Raw genomic sequence first — 21,625 nt, 5'->3', positions numbered from 1 at the left:
GCTGCTTGGCTGTCTTTCCCATACTGGTCTGAAGGTAGATACCCAGGCATCTCCTGTGGACAGCTTGCTTGCAAATGTTCATTCTACACATATTTTCTGACCACCCCCTGTGAGCCAGCATCATGCTAAGCCCACCAGTTTCTACAACAGAGCAGAGCAGGTAGTCCCTGCCAGCCCTTATGGAGCTTACAGTAAAACCAGAAAGTTGGGTGCTAAATAAAGAATTGTAGCGAAGTGAGAGAACAACTAGAATGATTAAATATATCTGGCCTCCAATGAGCCATGTCTCAGCTATTGGAGAGGCTGAGGCAGGAGAATCACATGAGTCTAGGAATTTGAGGCTGCAGTGAGCTATGATCATATCAGTACATTCCAGCCTGGGCCACAGAGTGAGACCTAGTCTCTGAAACAAAAAAAAAATTTTAATTAAAATTTTTTTTAAAAGTTACAGCCTCGTGGAGGACAAAAGCACAGCATGTGGGGACTGACAGACGTGGGGCTGGCACCTGACTCTGGCAGGCTTCCTAAGATTAGGCCATTTGCTCCTCGGATCTGAGACTCAGTTTCTTAGCTGTCAAATGGGGGAGATAATTAATGCCTACCTCCTAGGGTGGTTGGGGAGACCAAGAAAGAGAATGCAAGCATGGAACTCATCTTGAATCCTGGCACAGAGTAAGCCCTGGATGAGTGGTTGTGGTCTTCGTTATTCTTATTGTTGTTGTTCTCTCTAACTTCACAAGTCATCAGAGGAAACAGCAAGGCCCCTTTCCCTGCCCTGCTGCTCTCCCTGAACACCTGTGAAGTTCCCGAGCTGCTCCAGGTAGAGGGAAGTACTTAGGAAGGAACTGAAGGGCTTGGAGGATTGGGAGACCCTGGAGAAACCTTCCTGGGGGTTTTAAGTTGTCGTTGGTATGTCCACAAAATGAAAACAGATACTTGGTAATTGATGGGTGCTGAAAACAACGCATGCCCACGCGGAGTACTCAGAAAGTCCTCTACACCCCAGCCAAAGGAGGCTTCCTCCAGAAGGAGGAAGCAGCACTGCATATGCCTCCCCCACCTGCTGGGCCCCTCTGTCGGTGGGACTGATGTCAAAGCTTCCAATGGCTCTGTGGACTTTCACTGGGTGTGAGGTTCAGGCGCCAACGCACCCAAAGCCATGGGGAGTGCCAGGAGGGGCCCTGTCCACAGTTAACCTATGACTCATCTTCTTGCTTCCTACACAGGCGACTGAATGACAATGAGATATCTGTTCTGGAGGCCACTGGCATCTTCAAGAAGTTGCCCAACCTGCGGAAAATGTAAGTCAACTTCAGGAACTTGGCAGCAGCCTCTGTGCTCTAGCCAGAGCCTGTGTTCTAGACTAGAGGAACCAGGGGACCGGCCTCTCCCCCAGCGTCTGCTCCAGCCCCTCCCAGCCTCCTCCTCAGCCCCGCTGTGGCCTCTGTTAGGGAACAAGACATGTAGACACAGACCAAAGTGATGCTTCATGGTTTTAGTTGAGTGTTATACAGAGCAAGCATTCCACACCATCCCTGACCCCGCCCTGGACCCTCTGCTCACCCCACCCCTACACCCCATCCAACAGCTACCCCAGGGCTGGTGTGTAGGACTCAGGTAAGGACTAGTGATGCGGCACAGGTATCTAAGGTCTATGCTATTTGGCGATTTTTGTGTGGTGACAGTTAGATGTCTGTTTTCAAATGGAATCAAAAGACCCCGCATCACTGATACACATCAGAGTGAACATGCCAGCAGCTTCCCACGATGGGTTTCCATCTAGGAGTTCGTGGGTCTGACTGTGCCTTGGCCTAGGCAAGGGCCTACACGCCTATATTGGCTTCTCCACTGCCAGAGATGCACATCATCCTAACCCTCTCCCTGCCTAACCCTGACTAGGCTTGGGCCTAGTCATAAAGGTAATGAGAATGATGTTGGTGCACCAGTAGAGTCCTTGTCCTGAGCTAGGGACCATGCTGCCTGCCTCACACGCATTGTCTCACTGAGTCTTCACCCACCCGTCCAGCGCTGGCTTCACAGTCCCCTTTGTGAGGAAGCCAAGGCTCAAAAAGTTTCTGTGACTTCTCTAAGACCACACAGCTAATGGGTCCCAGAGCTGGCATTCAGACTTGGGTCCACCTGCAATCATGCTAGTGTGAGGCTGGCTTGCTTCTCCTCGTCTTCCCTTCCAGGCCCCCCAGCAGAGGTAGCAGCACAGAAGGGGAGGCTCTTTACCATCTCATCCCCAGGGAGGCACTCTTCTCTTTAGCCCCTCTCCCTTCCCCCACCCCAAACTTCATGCCTCCTGGCCCTGGAGTTCAGGTCTGCCTTGAAAACCAGGGAGATAAGTCCATCCTCATGATTCATGGATTCCATATTTGAGAATTCGCTAAAATTTGTGTAAGTCCAAAGTCAAGACTCTCCATGCCTTTGTCATTCTCAGGCATGCACAGCACAGAAAAAAAAAAAAAAAACGGAGTCACCTACACCCATGTTCCCAGCTGGGGTCAAGTGAGGCCACGCTCTGCCTTCTTCTGTCACCTCTCATGCTGTCAGCCAGCGTCCTTTTGCATTATATTCAGTGCCATGTGTTTTGCATGTTTGTGGTTTTTGTTGGTGATTTTGCTGTTTAAAATGCGCCCCCCAGACACAGTGCTGAAGGGCCGTCTAGCCATCCTAAGTGTGCAAAGGCTGTGATGTGTCTTCCAGAGGACATGTGCGTGAGAGCTTGAGTTATAGTGCTGCTGGTCATGAGTTTAACGTTATAGATCAGCCATATGTGTGAAATAAGGTATCTTTAAACAGAAGCACACATATAATAAGGTTATATGTTGATAGGTTGATTAAAATGTGGAGACCAGAGGCTCACAAGACCCTAAACTTGTATTTCCCCAAAGAGCAACGCTTTGGTATTCACTAATGCAGTGTTCCCAGCAACTGTGTACAACGTAACTACTGCGAGTGCGGCTTCAGTGTCCCTTATCTGAAATGCGTGGGGTCAGAAGTGTTTCAGATTTCAGATATTTTTGGATTTGGGAATGTTTGCGTGTACACAATGAGACGTCATGAGGCTAGGAGGCAAGTCTAAACACAAAATTCGCTTACGTTTCATATACACCGTAAACACAGCCTGAAGGTAGCTATGCAATATTTTTAGTAATTTTGTGCATGAAACAAAGTTAATGCACATTGAACCTTCAGAAAGCAAAGGTGTCAGGTGTGGAATTTTCTTTTTTTTTTTTTTTTTTTTTTTGAGACGGAGTCTCGCTCTGTCGCCCAGGCTGGAGTGCAGTGGCCGGATCTCAGCTCACTGCAAGCTCCGCCTCCCGGGTTCACACCATTCTCCTGCCTCAGCCTCCCAAGTAGCTGGGACTACAGGCGCCCGCCACCTCGCCCGGCTAGTTTTTTGTATTTTTTAGTAGAGACGGGGTTTCACCGTGTTAGCCAGGCTGGTCTCAAACTCCTGACCTGGTGATCCGCCCATCTCGGCCTCCCAAAGTGCTGGGATTACAGGCTTGAGCCACCGCGCCCAGCCAGGTGTGGAATTTTCTACTTGTGGCATCATATCAGCTCTCAAAAAGTTTTGGACATTCTGGTTAGGGATGCTTGCCTATAAAGAGAGTGGACTGCACCACCTTGTTTCTTTCTTGTTCCCCGTGCTCCCACCCATGCATTCCCTGCAGACAAATAGGACAGAGGCCTTATAGGCCCTGGGCAGCATCTGGATCTCACTGGTACTACTCAGATCGCTTCCCTCCCTCCCTCCCTGCCTGCAGCCACCGCCTTGGTCATGGCTCCGGCGACTGCTCTGTAACGGGGAGCAGTGGAGAGCATGTTGGGGGTCCAGCTGAGAGAGGGCACACTTGGGTGAGGATCATGGCTGTCACTGGGGTCCAGTGCCCCACTAGCTTCAGGGTCCCAACACAAGCATCACCCATCACCTGGCAGGAATTATTCTTTTTATTTCAACCCAGAGAAATGCACACTTCGTTTTTAACCTGAAGACAGAAACTTACAGGCCTATGGGCGTGAGCAGATATTAAGATGAATCAAGCTGGCCAAGTGCCAGCTTATCTACTGAACAGGATCTGCTAGTGTTTGCTTCTGTGAAGAAATATGTACTCTCCCATTTGAGGTGAAACTCAAGCACTTTGAGTCTTTCATCCTCCCAGTTTTGATAGGAACATGAGTATAGAGAATATTTCTGTATGCCCCAGAAAACAACAGCACAAACACATAATAAGTGTCAACAAACTCCCAGCATCAACAACCAAGCAACAAAAGGGAGTGGTGAGGTCTCTGGGAAAGTATGGGCCTAGATCTCATCAAAAGGGACAGATGTCACTCAGCTCATCCCAGTACTTGCCATGTTGGAATAAAGGTGAGGGCTGCCAAATGTTTCCACTTCTCAGGAGCTGCCACAAGTCCAGGTATGGAGAAAAAATGGGCAGGCAAGCCTGTGTGCGTTCTCAGTTCAGCTCTGCCCTTCCCAGCTATGTGACACTAGGAATGTCCTTAGCCTTTCTGAGCCTTAGTTTCATCATTTACGTATAGGAATAAATCCACCTTCCTTATAAGTTATTATGAGGATCAGAAATATGAGGCAATAAAGATGAAAGACATGGCTGTGGTACTGGGGAGACCGGGTGTGGAAAGACAGGAGAGGGCATCTGAGCTGAGTGACCCAGAGCAGCTGGTTATATATTTAAAACAGGGGTTGCACACCCAGACACTTTCAGGAGCCTGGGAGTAGCACAAATATGGAACGTGTCTGCATGCAAGGCCATAAAACTAATAATAATAGCTAGCAGTGAGCACAAATTAAACACTTTCCCTGTGCCAGACAGTACAGATATGAATGCACTTAACCCTCACCAAGAAACCCTCAGGGGCTCTGAACTAACCCAAAGATGGAGAGAGGCCCCCTGGGTGGCCCTGGCTTTGCATTTTGTGGTTTCCTGGGACCTGCGTCATCATCAGTAAGATACTGCTCTGAGAATGTGATAGGGCTCTTAGAAAACCTCCATGCATTTGTTTTGTTTCTGGAGTGCTTGCCCCAAGCTGCACTTTCTGTCCTTCAGCTACTGCTGCCTGTAGTTGTGAGCGGTGCTTTGATGGATGGAGAGACGGCAGCAGCCAGCTCTTCTGGAAAATTCTATCCCCCTCTTTTTTACTCTCCTTCTGTTTTCCATTCTCCCAGCCTGAGGAAATCCAATTCACAAACCTTACAGTAATGTGATGTTAATTTTGCTCATTTAAAGAAACAGATGTCAGGAAATGGGAACCCTCCCACTTCATAGCTGCTTTAACTCATCTTCATTGCCCATCCCTTGTATCTTAACCCCCGCAAGAAGCTCAACTCTCTGGAGCAAAAGCCTTCTCCTCTGGCATTCGGGTGAGTTACAGCTGCTGGAGAGCCTTTATCTCTCCTCCCGCGTCTAATTTGGGGGTAATTTGCAGTCTCCCCAGTGCATTACCTTCATTCCTGGGTTATCCCAGACCAGCGCTACCAGGATTTATAAGAAAACTGGCCAAGTTAAAGGAGAGCCAGGCAGGGAGTGGAAATCCAGTCTGTGAGTCTGCTGTCTCAGACCTTGGGCGAGGGATGCTGGGAATGCTCACTCCTGTTTTCCTGGCAGGATGGAAAGGAGAGAAGGAGAACGGGGTCATGCCGAGGAGCAGGGAGGGAACCAAGGCACCAACTGTTTCCTCCACACCTGGCCACAAGTGCAGGCATGGCCTTGCCCTGGGGCCTGGTCCCTCCTTGGGAAGAGGGAAGGCAGCCTGCATTGAGCCCCCAGCTCTGTCACTTGCTGCAAGTCAGTCCCTAAGGGAAGCCTCACCCCCGGCATCGCTGTGGGTCTGCCCAGAGCACAGACCAGGGACTTGGTGTGGTCCTAGATCCCCTTCCAGTGCTCTGGGACCTGGAGCAGTGCCTTCCTGCTCTGCGGCTCAGTATCTTCAGCAGTAAAATGGTCTTAGTCTATCTCTGAGCCCGCCAATTCTACCAGCTTTCGTGTGCTCTATGAGTTCACGGGCTCCACCTCTACCTGCGATTTCCTTGTTTGCAGAAGATGGTTCCCCATGCAAGGCTCTGAATAGGCTGTCTGCTTGGGAGGCTGGACTCTCCCCTGAGCTAGTATAAACACTGTCATCACCTTCAGCTCATCCATCTGGCCCGGGATGCTTTCCAGGGCTGGGCATTTTGATGGTCCACAGAAGCCCCCAGCAACCCTGCTAGGGAGAACTGGGAACTCGCGGTGCTAATGGCTCTGCAGCATCTGCTTGCTCTTCTGATCTCTCGTGAGGTCTGTGCAGGATGTCAGCATGCAGCCTCGGACGGAAGGGCTGCTTTCAGACCTCAGGGGCAGACTCAGAAATGGCAGCACCGGTCAGGCACAGTGGCTCACGCCTGTAATCCCAGCAATTTGGGAGGCCAAGGTGGGTGGATCACCTGAGGTCTGGAGTTCGAGACCAGCCTGACCAACATGGCAAGACACCATCTCTACTAAAAATACAAAAAATTAGCAGGGTGTGGTGGCAGGCACCTGTAATCCCAGCTACTCAGGAGGCTGAGGCAGGAGAATCACTTGAACCCGGGGACAGAGGTTGCAGTGAGCCGAGATCGCGCCATTGCACTCCAGCCTGGACGACAAGAGCAAAACTCCATCTCAAAAAAAGAAAAGAAAAGAAAAGAAAGAAATGGCAGCACTGAGGGCTTGATAGGACCAAGCTCACTTTAAGCAAATACAATATCCAAAATCTTGAATTTTGCAAAGAAGTAATATCCACATAGCCAAAGAAATACTTACTTATGAAAAAAAAGGTTCAATGGAGTACATTTGATATGCCAGAAAACGTGGCTTCAAATCCCAGTTCTGTCAGCTGCGTGACTGCGAGCAAGTTAGTTAATCTCTCTGAACCTCAGTCCCATCATCCATAAAATGGAACAATAATAATAAATCAGTCCGACAGCCATTGTTTTCAGGGTTTGATGTGGTTGTGTTGGTCAGATCCCTCATGAGATGCCTAGTACATAAGGAGTGGTCAACAAGTAGTAACTGGAAAGCACCTATTCGTTTGTATCAGGGATCCTTAACTGGTGAGAAAGCTAGAAGTTCCACAAATGCCCTAGTCCTAAGGAGTTGGGGGCATGCTTTATATTTTTCTCTTGCCTTCCTCTTGAAAATTAGTGCTTAGCGAGAATCTCTAATGAAGAGAGAAAATAAGTTTGAGAGCCACTATTTTAACTCTGTTAGTCCCCCAGAGCACGGAAAAGACAATTCCACAGAAAAAAACTTCAAATCCCATCCAGTCTACTTTTTTAAATTGATACATAACAATTGTACCTATTTATGGGACACATGATATTTTGATACATGCATGCAATGTACAGTGATCAAACAGGATATTTAGGATATCCGTCACTTCTAACATTTATCATTTCTTTGTGTTGGAAGTATTTCAAATCTTCTAGCTATTTTGAAATATATATTATTGCCTACTGTGACTGTCACCCTATCAAACACTAGAACTTATTCCTTTTAGCTCCCCATTAACCAACCTCTCTTCATCTCCCCTAAACCTTCCCAGCCTCTGGTAACCGTCCTTCTACTCCCTACCTCCATGAGATCAACGTTTTTTAGCTCCCACGTATTAGGAGGAACATATGATGGTTGCCTTGCTGTGCCTGGCTCAATTCACTTAATACAATGACTTCCAGTGCCATTCACGTTGCTGCAAATGACAGGTTTTCATTCTTTTTATGACCGAATAGTATTCCATTGTGTGTATATACACCACATTTTCTTTCTCCATTCATCCACTGACCAGGCAGTCTGTTTCACAAGGGTAGCCTCACCTGTGTAGGGCCGGAGTCCCTGCTCCCTGGGCCAGATGCTAAAGACCAAAGGTCAGGGAGCCCAAGACTGAGCTCCTTCCGCCATCCAGTCCTCGGTCTCCCCAGCAGCTGCAGGGCAGGTCATTCCCTCCCTGTATCAAGACTGTCTGCTCTTTTTGATTCTCCCCTATTCTGTGTCTTCCTTCTAGAAACCTGAGTAACAATAAGATCAAGGAGGTGCGAGAGGGAGCTTTCGATGGAGCAGCCAGCGTGCAGGAGCTGATGCTGACGGGGAACCAGCTGGAGACAGTGCATGGGCGCATGTTCCGTGGCCTCAGTAGCCTCAAAACCTTGTGAGTTCCTGTGGTGGGGCCTGGGCCAAGACCCAGAGGGAGATGAGAGGGCAGGGGAATTAGAGACAGACTATGAAGGCAAGTGGGACCTAGGCGCTGTCTCGGCCTGCTGAATCCCTCTCCCTCTCCTCCTGGAGTCAGAGTCATCAGATATTCCACAGCCTTGGATGGGAAGAATTTAGCATGCTGAACCCCCTCCAGCATACAAACTCACACTCACCCAACGTAGCCACCCACTCTCGCGTATACACATATATAGATCCATACCAGAAACTTGCTGAAGGAGGCACACAAACACACATTGACTCACAAACATAAGCACAAGGACCTCTATAAAAATGATATATGCAGACACATGCAACATGCACATAAACATATACACAAACAGGCACAGACATACAAGCACACACACACATATAAGCTGATAGCTACAACCACTTCTTGATTCTCTCTTCTCCTCCCAGAAATATGTGTGCACACCTTGCAGCCACACGATATGCGTGTGTATACATACATATGCATGGTATGTGCTTCCAAGAAAGCATGCACCAGCAACAATGTACACACGCAATACACACAGCCCCAGTGGGGCTCCAGTCCCTGCGATCACAGGACAAACCTGAGCAATGTGGCTGGACTGAGCTTAGAATCGGCAAAAGCATCTCACCTATACACACACCCTCGCCACCGTGGCACCATTTGGGACAGAAAAGATCATGCCTGTGCTCTCTCATCCCCACCCCTCTCCCTGTAGGATGCTGAGGAGTAACTCGATCAGCTGTGTGAGTAATGACACCTTTGCCGGCCTGAGTTCGGTGAGACTGCTCTCCCTCTATGACAATCGGATCACCACCATCACCCCTGGAGCCTTCACCACGCTTGTCTCCCTGTCCACCATGTAAGTTGTCCTGGGTCCACTGCCCACGCACTCTGGGGTCCCACTCCACAGAGCGCTCTCCTCCCAGCTCCCTGTTACCTGTGGCCAAGCTCATCTATCCATCTGTCCACTTAAAAACTCGTCAGGCTTTCTGTATGTGCCAGGCATCGTCTAGGTGCTGAGGCTGCACACGCCCAGCCCCTCCTTCCTGGACCTCACAGCATAGTGAATTGACACAGAAAGCAGATCCGCAGTGATTTGAAAACCCGAGCTGGAAGGCCAGGTGTGGTGGCTCATGCCTGTAATCCTAGCACTTTGGGAGGCTGAGGTGGGCGGATCACCTGAGGTGAGGAATTCGAAACCAGCCTGACCAACATAGTAAAACCCCTTCTCTGCTAAAAATACAAAAGCTAGCCAGGTTTGGTGGCAAGTATCTGTAATCCCAGCTACCTGGGAGACTAAGGCAGGACAGTTGCTGGAACCTGGGAGGCGGAGGCTGCAGTGAGCCGAGATCATGCCACTGCATAACAGCCTGGGTGACTGAGCAAGACTCCGTGTCAAAAAAAAAACAACAAAAAAACATGGGCTTTGCTGAGAAAAACTGGAGCTGTATTCTGGAAGGCAAGTGGGAGTTAGCTGTTGAAGAAAGTGGACATTGCAGTTCCTTCAGAGGGAAGGGCATGTCCAAGGGCCCTGTGGTTGGTTGCAACAGAGCAAATACATGGGACTGAACATCTGCCAGCATGGTCACAGCGCTGAATGAGGGAGGGCATGACGTAAGGCAAGGCTGGAGAGGAAGCCAGGGTCAGGCTGCAGGACTGCTGTGGACCATCTGGTCTTTGTCCAGAGCACATTAGGAAGACTGGAACCTTAAAGGAGACCAGTAACATCACCAGACAGGGGCTTAAAAAGGTGTCACTGGTGGCCAGGCTTGGTGGCTCACGCCTGTAATCCCAGCACTTTGGGAGGCCAAGGCGCGTGAAACACGAGGTCTAGAGATCAGACCATCCTGGCCAACACGGTGAAACCCCGTCTCTACTAAAAATGCAAAAATTGGCTGGGCGTGGTGGCGCATGCCTGTAGTCCCAGCTACTTGGGAGCCTGAGTCAGGAGAATCACTTGAACCCGGGAGGCGGAGGTTGCAGTGAGCCGAGATTGTGCCACTGCACTCCACTCCAGCCTGACAACAGAGCGAGGCTTCATCTCAAAAAAAAAAAAAAAAAAAAATTAATTCCTTAATTAATTTTTTAAAAAAAAACAAAAAAACAGAAAGATGCCATTAGCTGCTTCAGTGGGTATTGGAACCAGAATTAGAACCCAGCTTTCTGGACACCTAAAAGAGTGCTCCTGCCCGGGTAGTGCACTGTTGTGGGAAGGGAGCCTCTGTGGAATAATGGGTAAGACTCTAGAGCCAAATTTCCTAGGTTCAAATCCTGGCTGTGCCTCTTGTTAGCTGTGTGACCTTGGGAAAGTGACTTCATCTCTGTGTGTTTCCATTTCCCTTCTGCATAATCTACCTCCTAGGATGGTTATGAGGATTGAATCTGGTGATGCCTGAAAACACACAGCAAGGGCCTAGGTGTAGAAAGTGCTCAACACATGCGCGTTTTACAGCTGCTCATCGTATTTCCATGTGGCTCTGTTATCCTTAGTCGCTGGTTCATTGTCCCCTCTCTAACCTTCCCCGAAGACCCTTCGGAAGGCGGAAGGAAGGGCTGCTGCTGCACCTTCTGTCGCGGCCCTGCGCCTCTTCTGTCGCGGCCCTGCGCCTCTTCTGTCGCGGCCCTGCGCCTCTTCTGTCGCTGCCCTGCGCCTCTTCTGTTGCTGCCCTATGCCTATTGCCCTTGGAATCAAAGCCGAAGTTAGAGGAGGGCCTAAAGGCCAGCCCCACGTCATCTGGCCCCTCATGCCCTGCCTGTCCCCTCCCTGCCTCCATTCTAGCTTCACGGGGCTCCTCGCCATTTTCCCATGATCCCAGCCCACTCCCACCTTGGAACTTTGCACTCCCTGGAACACCCTCCCCTGGCCTCCCTCCCCCCGACCTCCCTCCCCCGGCCTCCCTCCCCCCGGCCTCCCTCCCCCCGGCCTCCCTCCCCCGGCCTCCCTCCCCCTGACCTCCCTCCCCCAGCCTCCCTCCCCCGGCCTCCCTCCCCCCAACCTCCCTCCCCCCGACCTCCCTCCCCCGGCCTCCCTCCCCCGGCCTCCCTCCCCCGGCCTCCCTCCCCCAACCTCCCTCCCCCCGGCCTCCCTCCCCCCGGCCTCCCTCCCCCCGACCTCCCTCCCTTCCACTTTTGCTCAAGCGTCACCTGCCTCACCCCACTCCACCCCTCTGCCATAACCCCAATCCCTCTAGCCCTGCCCCCTAATATTGCATAGCACTAACCATGGCCTAATATACTGTGTCATTTACTAACTTGCTGTTAATCATATATTATCTGCCCATCACCGTATAAGATCCCGAAGGACAGGGATATGCAACTGCTTTGTTCACTGCTGTATCCTTAATGTTTAGATCTGTGCCAAGAGCATAAGCAGAGCCCGGCATATAATTGTTCAGTAGAGGAATGAATCGAATGAGTGACATCAACAGGAGGGGACAGTGGGTTGGGAGCTAACACCAGTGAGCCGGTCCATTTTAGTCCATGTTTAGCCTCTTCGAGGTACCTCCACACTGGAAATCCAAAGACACCTAAGATGCCCAGAGGGGCAGTCAAAGCATTCGGGGAACCAGCTCTGACCCGTGAAGTAACTTGCCCCGCTTCACAGCTACTGAGTGTCAGAGCCTGGACTCCAACCCCGGAACAGCCACTCGCAAGCCCTTCATTGCCGTATCATCCGATGGCCACTCAAGGGCCGTCTTCCCCTCTTACATAAGCTCCCCAAGCCTTACTTTCCTCATGTGAGAAAAGGAAGACAATGTTACCTCCTTCCTGGGGTTGCTGTGACAGGAATGAATGAGACAATGGATTTATAAAGCACGTGGCATGGTCCCAGTCCTGTAGTAAACACTCACGAAGGGATAGAGGGATAGCTGCCAGCATCCCCTCATCTCTCCGTCAGTCCACAGATGCATATAAAGGGCCTGTGATGACATAACGGTAGTTTCCGGATATGCAGAGGCAAACAGACCCCACCCTCGTGTGTGTAGAGTCCACGGTGCAAGACGAGCACAGAAACCAATCATTGCACACTCCCATGGGTGCTACGGGGAGAATGAAGGGTTATGTGGGAAACGATAGGATAGGGCTGAAGTGTCCCACTTGATATGGGGGACTCAGAGAAGGCTTCCTTGATGAAATGTCACTGAAGCCAAGGACTAAAGAATGAGGAGAAGCCAGCCAGCAACCTGTAAAGATACGGGTTCCCAGCAAGGAGAGTAGCAAGTGGGAAGGCTCTCGGGGTAAATCTCTGCTAAGGACCCAAAGGCAGTTCACACAGCCAGGGCTCGGTACACAAGGGAGGGCATGACGAGAGACCACAGACGCATCCGTCAGTGGCGGGGGTCTGGAATGAGACCCTCGCAGAGACTGCATCTGGGGAAGAGCCTACATTTCCTTCCTGAGACCTCCTCCTTCCCGGCTGGGAGAGCTGGGCTCTGGGCAGCAGATCTCAGGGCCGCTCCCACAGTAGAAGGGTGGAGGCTAAGCACCTTCCTCTCTTCCTAGAAACCTCCTGTCCAACCCCTTCAACTGCAACTGCCACCTGGCCTGGCTCGGCAAGTGGTTAAGGAAGAGGCGGATTGTCAGTGGGAACCCTAGGTGCCAGAAGCCGTTTTTCCTCAAGGAGATTCCCATCCAGGATGTGGCCATCCAGGACTTCACCTGTGACGGTGAGAAGGCTGGGGGTCAAGGGCTGCAGGGAAGGCCCTGGGAAGGCAAGGAAGATGGTGGAGATAAAGGATCAGATACTCCCTGAGGTCTGATTCCACTTTGCTTTGGGCACACAGCTGGGGCTCTGGAGAACTTTGCAGATCTGCTGCTAGTCCACATGGCTCCTTCATGCCAGTTAAGAGAAGTCGCCCACTTCAGAAGTCATTTTACTTCCATCGGTTAGAAATCTGTCTTCATTAAGACAAGACACTGCTCATTAAAATGAGATACTGCCATCTATGAGAACACTGTTGTACCACATATACTAATCTATCATGTCCACAGTGAGATTGGTACCCCTTAAATGATATGGCACCCTTGTGGAGTGCACAACCTATACAACTGTACATGGGAGTCCTGGCCTCAGTCTTCCTCTCTGCATCATGATGAGACTCAGAGTATGTACTCATGAGAAACAGACTTCAAGAAAAGTCTTGTCACTGGCTGGGGATATGGATATCTGAGATTTTGGTTCTCAGGATCCCAGAGGGCCTATTTATTTGTATAAATTCAAGCCAGCACAGTTCTTTACTTGATCAACTTTGGGTTATCTAGAGACAGATAATTAACTGAGATTAAGGCGTAATGGAGGCTTGGGACACACTCACCACCCTGGAGGGACTGTGTAGTTTTGGGAGGAGAGAAGGAAAGGAGAAAGAGGAAGCGAAAAGACGAGACTGCCCCCTCCCCCGAGCACTCCTCCAGTCAATTGGGCTTATTCCTGATCTGGGAATGGTGACCTCTTTCCTGTTACTCTTGCTGAGCCTCCTGGATGGTCTTCATAAGGTAGGCGACACCCGCCAACCACGGATGAGACCAGCAGGTACCCTATTCCTGGTTCTAGCACACAGCTGGGACAGGGGACAACTTGTCTTTACGGAGAACACGCAGCCTTGCTCACTGGCGCCCCCCAGTGGGGCTTATCTCCCACAACGCTCACCCTCTCTGGGGCTCTCCACAGGCAACGACGAGAGTAGCTGCCAGCTGAGCCCGCGCTGCCCGGAGCAGTGCACCTGCGTGGAGACAGTGGTGCGATGCAGCAACAAGGGGCTCCGCGCTCTCCCCAAAGGCATGCCCAAGGATGTGACCGAGCTGTAAGTACCCCCAGCGCCTCCAAGCACCCTGTCATCTCACCACCAGCAGCATCCTCCATGCTTTACCCCAGAATCTCGAGCAAGGCAACATGGCGAAACTGCCCTGGGGAGACCCTACTTGAATGGATCCCAGCAAGATGGCAGTGGAGCCCTCACCAAGATGGCAGCCATGGGCTTTGACAAGGGCACAGGAAACACGGCTCCCCCAGTGCCTCTGCCTGGCAGGAGAGGAGTCTCTGACCCCGTAATTCCTAAAGCTACCCTGAATATAAGTGGGAGGGTTATTGCCTCATTTTCCATATCATCCCTGAAAGCCCTGCTCTGTACACCCTCTTCCTAAGACTCCTCAGCAGTCTCGTAGTCTGATTCCCGCAGCCCTGCAGGATAATTGTGAAAACATTGTCCAGTGGATGCTGTGGCTTACCAAGCACTTTTCTGAATAGGATCCTGTTCCAAGTTCAGACAGCCCTGTCAAGCATGAGGCCCCATTTTACAGATGAGGTCTTAGCTCTGAGTCCCATCCATTCTCAGAACGGGAGCTTTCTTATTCCACAGCCCAAGCTCCTGCCACTGACTCCTCAGGTCCTGTCTCTGCACCAGAAACTCCCAGCTCAACAAAAAAGGTGTTAGCCTCTTCCTGAAGGGCTCTTAATATTATGGAGAAAATCCTATTTCTGCCCCCTGGAAAGCACAGACAGAAGGACGAAGTGGTCCCCTAGTGAGGGGGCCTCCCTGGAATGCACCAGGAGCACTGCAGCGAGGACCAGAGGAGCACCACACACTCGCACAACCAACACACACCATGTGCACACTCGCATCCGTCCACTCCTTCACTCATCCACGCAACACATATTGACCAGGCTTCTCGGGTGTCAGGTACTCTGCTCACATTGGAGAGACAACGGCGAGCAAGATGGGTGTGACCCCTCCACTCCCGGGGCTCATGGTATTAGGGAAGGTAGACATTCACGCGATCATTGCAGATCACATGTGAAGTGACAACTGTGAAAAACGCTACAAAAAAAGAGGTACAAGGTTGCTAGGACGTGCAAAGTGAGAAGTATGACAGAGACAGGAAGCTCCAAGAAAGCTGCCCTGGGGAAATGATGCTAGAGCTGCAAGCTGAGGGGTGAGGGGCAGGTCACTAGGAGGGAGGAGGCAGTGCTCCAGGCTGAAATTGCTGCAGAAGCAAAGGCCCTGCATAGGAGTGGGCAGAGCCAGGGAGAGGCAACAGGAACAGCCCAAGTGCCCAAACAGGAACACACCCACAAACCAACACCACACACCACACACCACCACACCACACACCCACACCACCACACCCACACACCATACTGACACACCCACACACCACACTGACACACCACCACACTCATACCACCACACCATCACCACACCCACACAGCACCACACCCACATACACCACACCACCACACCCACACCACGCTGATACACCACCACACCCACACAGCACCACACCCAAATACCACCACACCCACACACCACACCATCACCACATTCACACAGCACCATACCACACACCACCACACCCACACCCCACACCAACACACCACCACAGCACCACACCCACACACCACACCGACATACCACCACACCACACACCACCACACCACACACATCTGATGCTTGACTTTGACATCTCTTACCAGGCCCTATGCACATCCCCTTTTCTGGGCCAGGTTAGCACATACAGGCATACCTTGGAGATACTGTGGGTTCAGTTCCAGACCACCATAAAGCACAAACTGCAATAAAGCAAGTCACACAAATGTTTTGGTTTCCCAGTGCATATCGAAGTTATGTTTATACTATACCGTAGTCTATTAAGTGTGCAATCTCATTGTGTTGAAAAAAAAAACCAATGTACCAATGTACATACCTTAATTCAAAAACGCTTTATTGCTAAAAAATGCTAATGATCACCTGAGCCTCCAGCGAGCTATAATCTTTTTCCTAGTGGGGGGTCTTGTCTTGATGTTGATGGCTGCTATCTGATCAGGGTGGTGGCCAAACACTGGGTGGCTATGGCAATTTCTTAAAATAAGACAGTAGTGAGGTTTGTCACATCGATGGACTCTTTCTTCATGAAAGATTTCTCTGTAGTACACAATGCTGTTTAACATCATTTTCCCATAGTAGAAGTTCTTTTAAAATTGGAGTCAAGGCCAGGTGCGGTGGCTCACACTTGAAATCCCAGCACTTTGGGAGGCCAAGGCAGGTGGATCACTTGAGGTCGGAAGTTCGAGACCAGCCTGGCCAACACAGTGAAACCCCATCTCTACTAAAAATACAAAAATTAGTGGGACATGGTGGCACACGCCTGTGATTCCAGCTATGGGGGAGGCTGAGGTATGAGAATGGCTTGAACCTGGGAGGCAGAGGTTGCAATGAGCCAAGATTGCACCACTGCACTCCAGCTTAGGCGATAAAGTGAGACTGTGTCTCAAAAAAAAAAAAAAAATTGGAATCAATCCTCTCAAACCCTGCTCTACTTCATCAACTGAGGTTATATGATATTCTAAATCCTTTGTTGTCATTTCCACAACGTTCATAGCATCTTCACCAAAAGTAGATTCCATTTCAAAACACCAATTTCTTTCCTCATCTGTAAGAAGCAATTCCTTATCTGCTCAAGTTTTAGCCTGAGATTACAGCAATTCAGTCACATCTTTAGGCTCCACTTCTAATTTCAGTTCTCACTATTTTCACCATATCTGCAGCTACTTCCTCCACTGAAGTCTTGAACCCCTCAAGGTCATCCATAGGGTTGGAATCACCTTCTTCCAAACTCCTATTAATATTGCTATTTTGACCTCCTACCATGAATCACAAATGTTCAAATGGCATCTAGAACAGTGAATCCTTTCCGAAAGGTTTTCAATTTACTTTGCCCAAATCCATCAGAGGAATCACCATCTATGGCAGTTATGGCCTTATAAAATGTATTTATTAAATAATAAGACTTGAAAGTTGAAACTACTCCTTGATCCATGGGCTGCAGAATGGATGTTATGTTAGCAGACATGAAAACAACATTAATCTGTGTGTACATCTCCATCAGAGCTCTTAGATGACCAGGTACATTGTCAGTGAGCAGTAATATTTTGAAAGAAATCTTTATGTCTGGGCAGCAGGTCTCAACAATGGGCTTAAAATATTCAGCAAAATATGCCGTAAACAGACGTGCCGTCATCCAGTCTTTGTTGCTGTATTTCTAGAGCACAGGCAGAGTAGATTTAGCTTAATTCTTAAAGGCCCTAGGATTTTCCAAATGGTGAATGAGTATTGACTTCAACTTCAAGTCACCATCAGCAGTGGCCCCTAACAAGAGAGTCAGCCTGCCCTTTGAAGCTTTGAAACCAGGCATTGACTTCTCCTCTCTATCGGTGAAAGTCTTAGGTGGCATATTCTTTCAATAAAAGGCTATTTTTGTCTCCATGGAATATCTGTTATTTGGTGTGGCCACCTTCATCAATTATCTTAGCTAGATCATCTGGATAACTTGCTACAGCTTCTCTGTCAGCACTTGCTGCTTCACTTTACACTTTTCTGTTATGAAGATAGCTTCTTTTTGTTCTGTTTTGTTTTGTTTTGTTTTGTTTTGAGATGGAGTCTCGCTCTGTCACCAAGGCTGGAGTGCAGTGGCGCAATCTCGACTCACTGCAAGCTCCACCTCCTGGGTTCATGCCATTCTCCTGCCTCAGCCTCCCCAGTAGCTGGGACTACAGGCGCCCGCCACCACGCCAGGCTAGTTTTTTGTATTTTTAGTAGACGAGGTTTCACCATGTTAGCCAGGATGGTCTCGATCTCCTGACCCTCGTGATCCGCTCCCCACCACCACCCTGGCCTCCCAGAGTGCTGGGATTACAGGCATGAGCCATTGCGCTCTGCCATCTTCTTTTCTTAAACCTCATGAACCAACTATTGCTAGCTTCACACTTTTCTTCTGCAGTTTTCTCACCCCTCTGAGCCTTCACAGAATTAAGGAGAGTTAGGGCCTTGCTTTGGATTAGGCTTTCGCTTAAGGGAATGTTGTGGCTGGTTTGATTTTCTATCCAGACCGCTAAAAGTTTTTGCATATCAGCAATAAGTCATTCTCATCATTCATGTGTTCATTGGACTAGCACTTTTAAGTTTCTTTAAGAACTTTTTATTTACATTCACAACTTGGCTATTTGGTCCAAGAGGCCTAGCTTTGATCTGTCTTAGATTTTGATATGCCTTCCTCATTAAACTTCATCATTTCTATCTTTTGATTTGAAGTGAGAGATGTGTGACTCTTAGAGGCCATCGTAGGGTTATTAGTTGGCCCAATTTCAATATTGTACTGTGTCTCCGGAAATAGGGAGGTCCGAGGAGAGGGAGACAGGGAACAGCTAGTTGGTAGAGCAGTCAGAACACACACAACATTTATCAATTAAATTCATCATCTTTGATGGGCATGGTTCATGGTGCCCCAAAACAATTACAATAGAGACATCAAAGATCACTAATCACAGATCACCGTAAAAGTATAATAATAATGAAAAAGTTTTAAATACTGTGAGAATTACCAAAATGTAACACAGAGACAAGAAGCCAGCATGTGCTGTTGGAAAAATGGCACTGATAGACTTGCTTGAGGCGGGGTTGCCATAAACCTTCAATTTTTAAAAAACGCAATATCTACAAAGTGCAATAAAGGAAAGTGCAATGAAACCAGGTACGCAGTACCCTCAGGTGTAAGCGACAGAACACAACCCAGGCTCCTCCAGGGAATGTTTCTTTGATCCACGCTGCTAATAATGCCTCTGGGGACAGAACTTGAACATGCCAGGTTCTTAGACTAGCACATGGCGTGAACCTCCAGGGCGCACAGGCACGCACCACCACGCCCAGCTAATTTTTGTTTTTTTGTTTGTTTTGTTTTTTTTTTTAGTAGAGACAGTGTTTCACCCTGTTGGCCAGGATAGTCTCCATCTCTTGACCTCGGGATCTGCCCGCCTCAGCCTCCCAAAGTGCTGGGATTACAGACACATTCTGACAGTGTCATTGCAGTGCCTGCATCCAGCCCTAGAGCCCGGTATCTTCCAGTGCATTCTTCAGTTATCTGAGTTGATACATTCTCTTTATGCTTAAGGTGGTGTGAGCAGATTTTCTTCCTCTTTGCCCAGGAAGAAAGCTAATATACCACTTCATAAGCTAGCTGTGAGGATTGAAAGACTGGATGCCAGGGGTTCAGAAGCACTCAGTCACATCAGCTATGACGATTGTTATCATTGTCATGACTCCTCCTCTATGTTTTTGAGTGGATTTTGGGGCCAGTCCTCTGGGAGTTACCCACATAGGGTAGAAGCCTGAAAATGTGCAGCTTGTATGTCAAAGGCCATGGTGAGTCCTGCGACCTGATTCCAGGACTGCAGAGGAGACACTGCATTTTGGCAGAGCGGTCGGTGCCTGTCCCCTTTCTCTCTGCGTCTTCCATTTCACCCCACTCCTCAATTCCCATCAGAGGCCTCTCTGGGTGAGGAGGAAAACACCTCATTTTTACACAGGCCAGCTCCCTCCAGTCTGAAATGGGTGCAGATAAAAACAGATGCTAGTCTGCGATGGGGAAGCAGGTAGAATGTGGTAGAAAGAGCACTGGGCTAGGAGCCCAGAGGTGAGTCCCAGCCTTGGTTCTGCCTGTGCCTTGGGGCTACTCGGCAGCATCTCTTCCCACTCCTGCCCCCAGAAGCCACATTGCAGCCACACCTGTGGCTTCTTGTGATTCCCCCGGTGATATGCCTTTCCTGACTTCAGGGCCTCTGTCCAGGACATTTATGTTCTCCCGGCCTAGAATGTTCTTCTCTCCCATCCCTACTTAGGTAACCCCCTCTGGTTTCTCAGTCTCAGTCCTTCCTGAAAGCACAAGTTAAGAAGAGTGATTCTGGGCCGGGCGCGGTGGCTCAAGCCTGTAATCCCAGCACTTTGGGAGGCCGAGGTGGGTGGATCACAAGGTCAGGAGATCGAGACCACAGTGAAACCCCGTCTCTACTAAAAATACAAAAAATTAGCCGGGCGCGGTGGCGGGCGCCTGTAGTCCTAGCTACTCAGGAGGCTGAGGCAGGAGAATGGCGTGAACCCAGGAGGCGGAGCTTGCAGTGAGCCGAGATCGCACCACTGCACTCCAGCCTGGGCAACAGCGTGAGACTCCGTCTCAAAAAAAAAAAAAAAAAAAAAAGAAGAGTGATTCTGAAAACAAATAGTCTCGGGTTTAAATTCCAACTTGACTACCTACTGATTGCATCACTTTGGGCAAGTTACTTCATCTCATTCAGACTCTATTTACTGATCTGTGAAATAGGGATAACAGTGGTGTATCCTTCACAAGGTAGAAGGTGACTAAGATAACATAACCAAAGCACTTAGCCCTGTGTGCAGCGCATAGCCACGGTTTGATGAATGTCAGTGGTGATTATTAACCTTCCTTTCAGAAAGCCTTTTGGGTGGCTAAGACTGGATTGTGTGCCTCTCACTTGCACCCCCATGGCTCTTCTCTCAGGTATCACCCTGTATTGTAGTTGCTTATTTACTTAACTTCTCCTTCTAGACCAAGAGTTCCCTGAGGGCAGCAATTGTGTCTCATTCACATTCTGTTTTCTTTCCCCCTTCAGAGTTAAGCACAGCAGCTAACCCATAGCAGGTATTCAGGAAAGGATGAATAAGAAAATGATCTTGAACAATAAACCTCTCTGAATCTGTCTTTTCTTCTTTTTTTTTTTTTTTTTTTTTTTGAGACCAAGTCTCGCTCTGTGGCCCAGGCTGGTAGGCTGGTGTGCGGTGGCTCTATCTCCGCTCACTGCAAGCTCCGCCTCCCGGGTTCACACCGTTCTCCTGCCTCAGCCTCCCATGTAGCTGGGATCCGCCACCACGCCCAGCTAATTGTATTTTTTAGTAGTGATGGGGTTTCACCGTGTTAACCAGGATGGCCTCGATCTCCTGCCTCAGCCTCCCATGTAGCTGGGATCCGCCACCACGCCCAGCTAATTGTATTTTTTAGTAGTGATGGGGTTTCACCGTGTTAACCAGGATGGCCTCGATCTCCTGACCCTGTGACCTGCCCACCTCGGCCTCCCAAAGTGCTGGGATTACAGGCGTGAGCCACCATGCCGGCCGCACATGGATTCTTGAATGTGTGTTTCCCAATGCTCCAGAGAAACTGGACCTCACTCTCAGGTCCAGGCATTTCCCAATGCTCAGAGAAACTGAAACTAGGGCTGCCAGCCCAAGGGAAGGAAGGGAGGTCTTGAAAGTTGCTAAAAAGTTCATGTCCACCGTGGGTTTGAGCTGGGGTCATGCCCTTGAAGTTCTGTGTACACAAATGCCCCCCGCATGCAGTGAGCTTCCTGCCCTCCCTTGGACCGGGCTGTGCCATGGGATGGGGCTGCAGAGAATGACCCAGTTATACTCTCCTTCCTGGGCCAATTGAGTGCCAAGTGACACATGTCAAAGAACAGAAATGCCATGACAATAGCCCATGAATGCTTTTTCCCAAAGGTCGTGGAACAGAAACTGAAATAACAACGATAATTGCATACAATTATAAAGTA

General features: G+C 49.5%; 1 protein-coding gene across 1 annotated transcript in view; it reads left to right on the top strand.

Annotated features, from left to right (window-relative positions):
• Window positions 1-21,625, top strand: part of SLIT3 (slit guidance ligand 3) — a 641,372-nt gene that overhangs the window by 538,847 nt on the left and 80,900 nt on the right. The window contains exons 16-20 of the mRNA XM_015141360.3: window positions 1,227-1,301; window positions 8,050-8,193; window positions 8,948-9,091; window positions 12,736-12,899; window positions 13,901-14,033. Of these exons, the coding sequence (XP_014996846.3) occupies window positions 1,227-1,301; window positions 8,050-8,193; window positions 8,948-9,091; window positions 12,736-12,899; window positions 13,901-14,033 (660 nt within the window). The remainder of the gene's footprint in view (window positions 1-1,226; window positions 1,302-8,049; window positions 8,194-8,947; window positions 9,092-12,735; window positions 12,900-13,900; window positions 14,034-21,625) is intronic.

The sequence above is a fragment of the Macaca mulatta genome, chromosome 6, assembly GCF_049350105.2.
Source record: "Macaca mulatta isolate MMU2019108-1 chromosome 6, T2T-MMU8v2.0, whole genome shotgun sequence".
NCBI classification, from domain to species: Eukaryota; Metazoa; Chordata; class Mammalia; order Primates; family Cercopithecidae; genus Macaca; species Macaca mulatta.
Note: the sequence above shows the minus strand (reverse complement) of the source record. Positions and strands in the feature narration are given on the sequence as shown.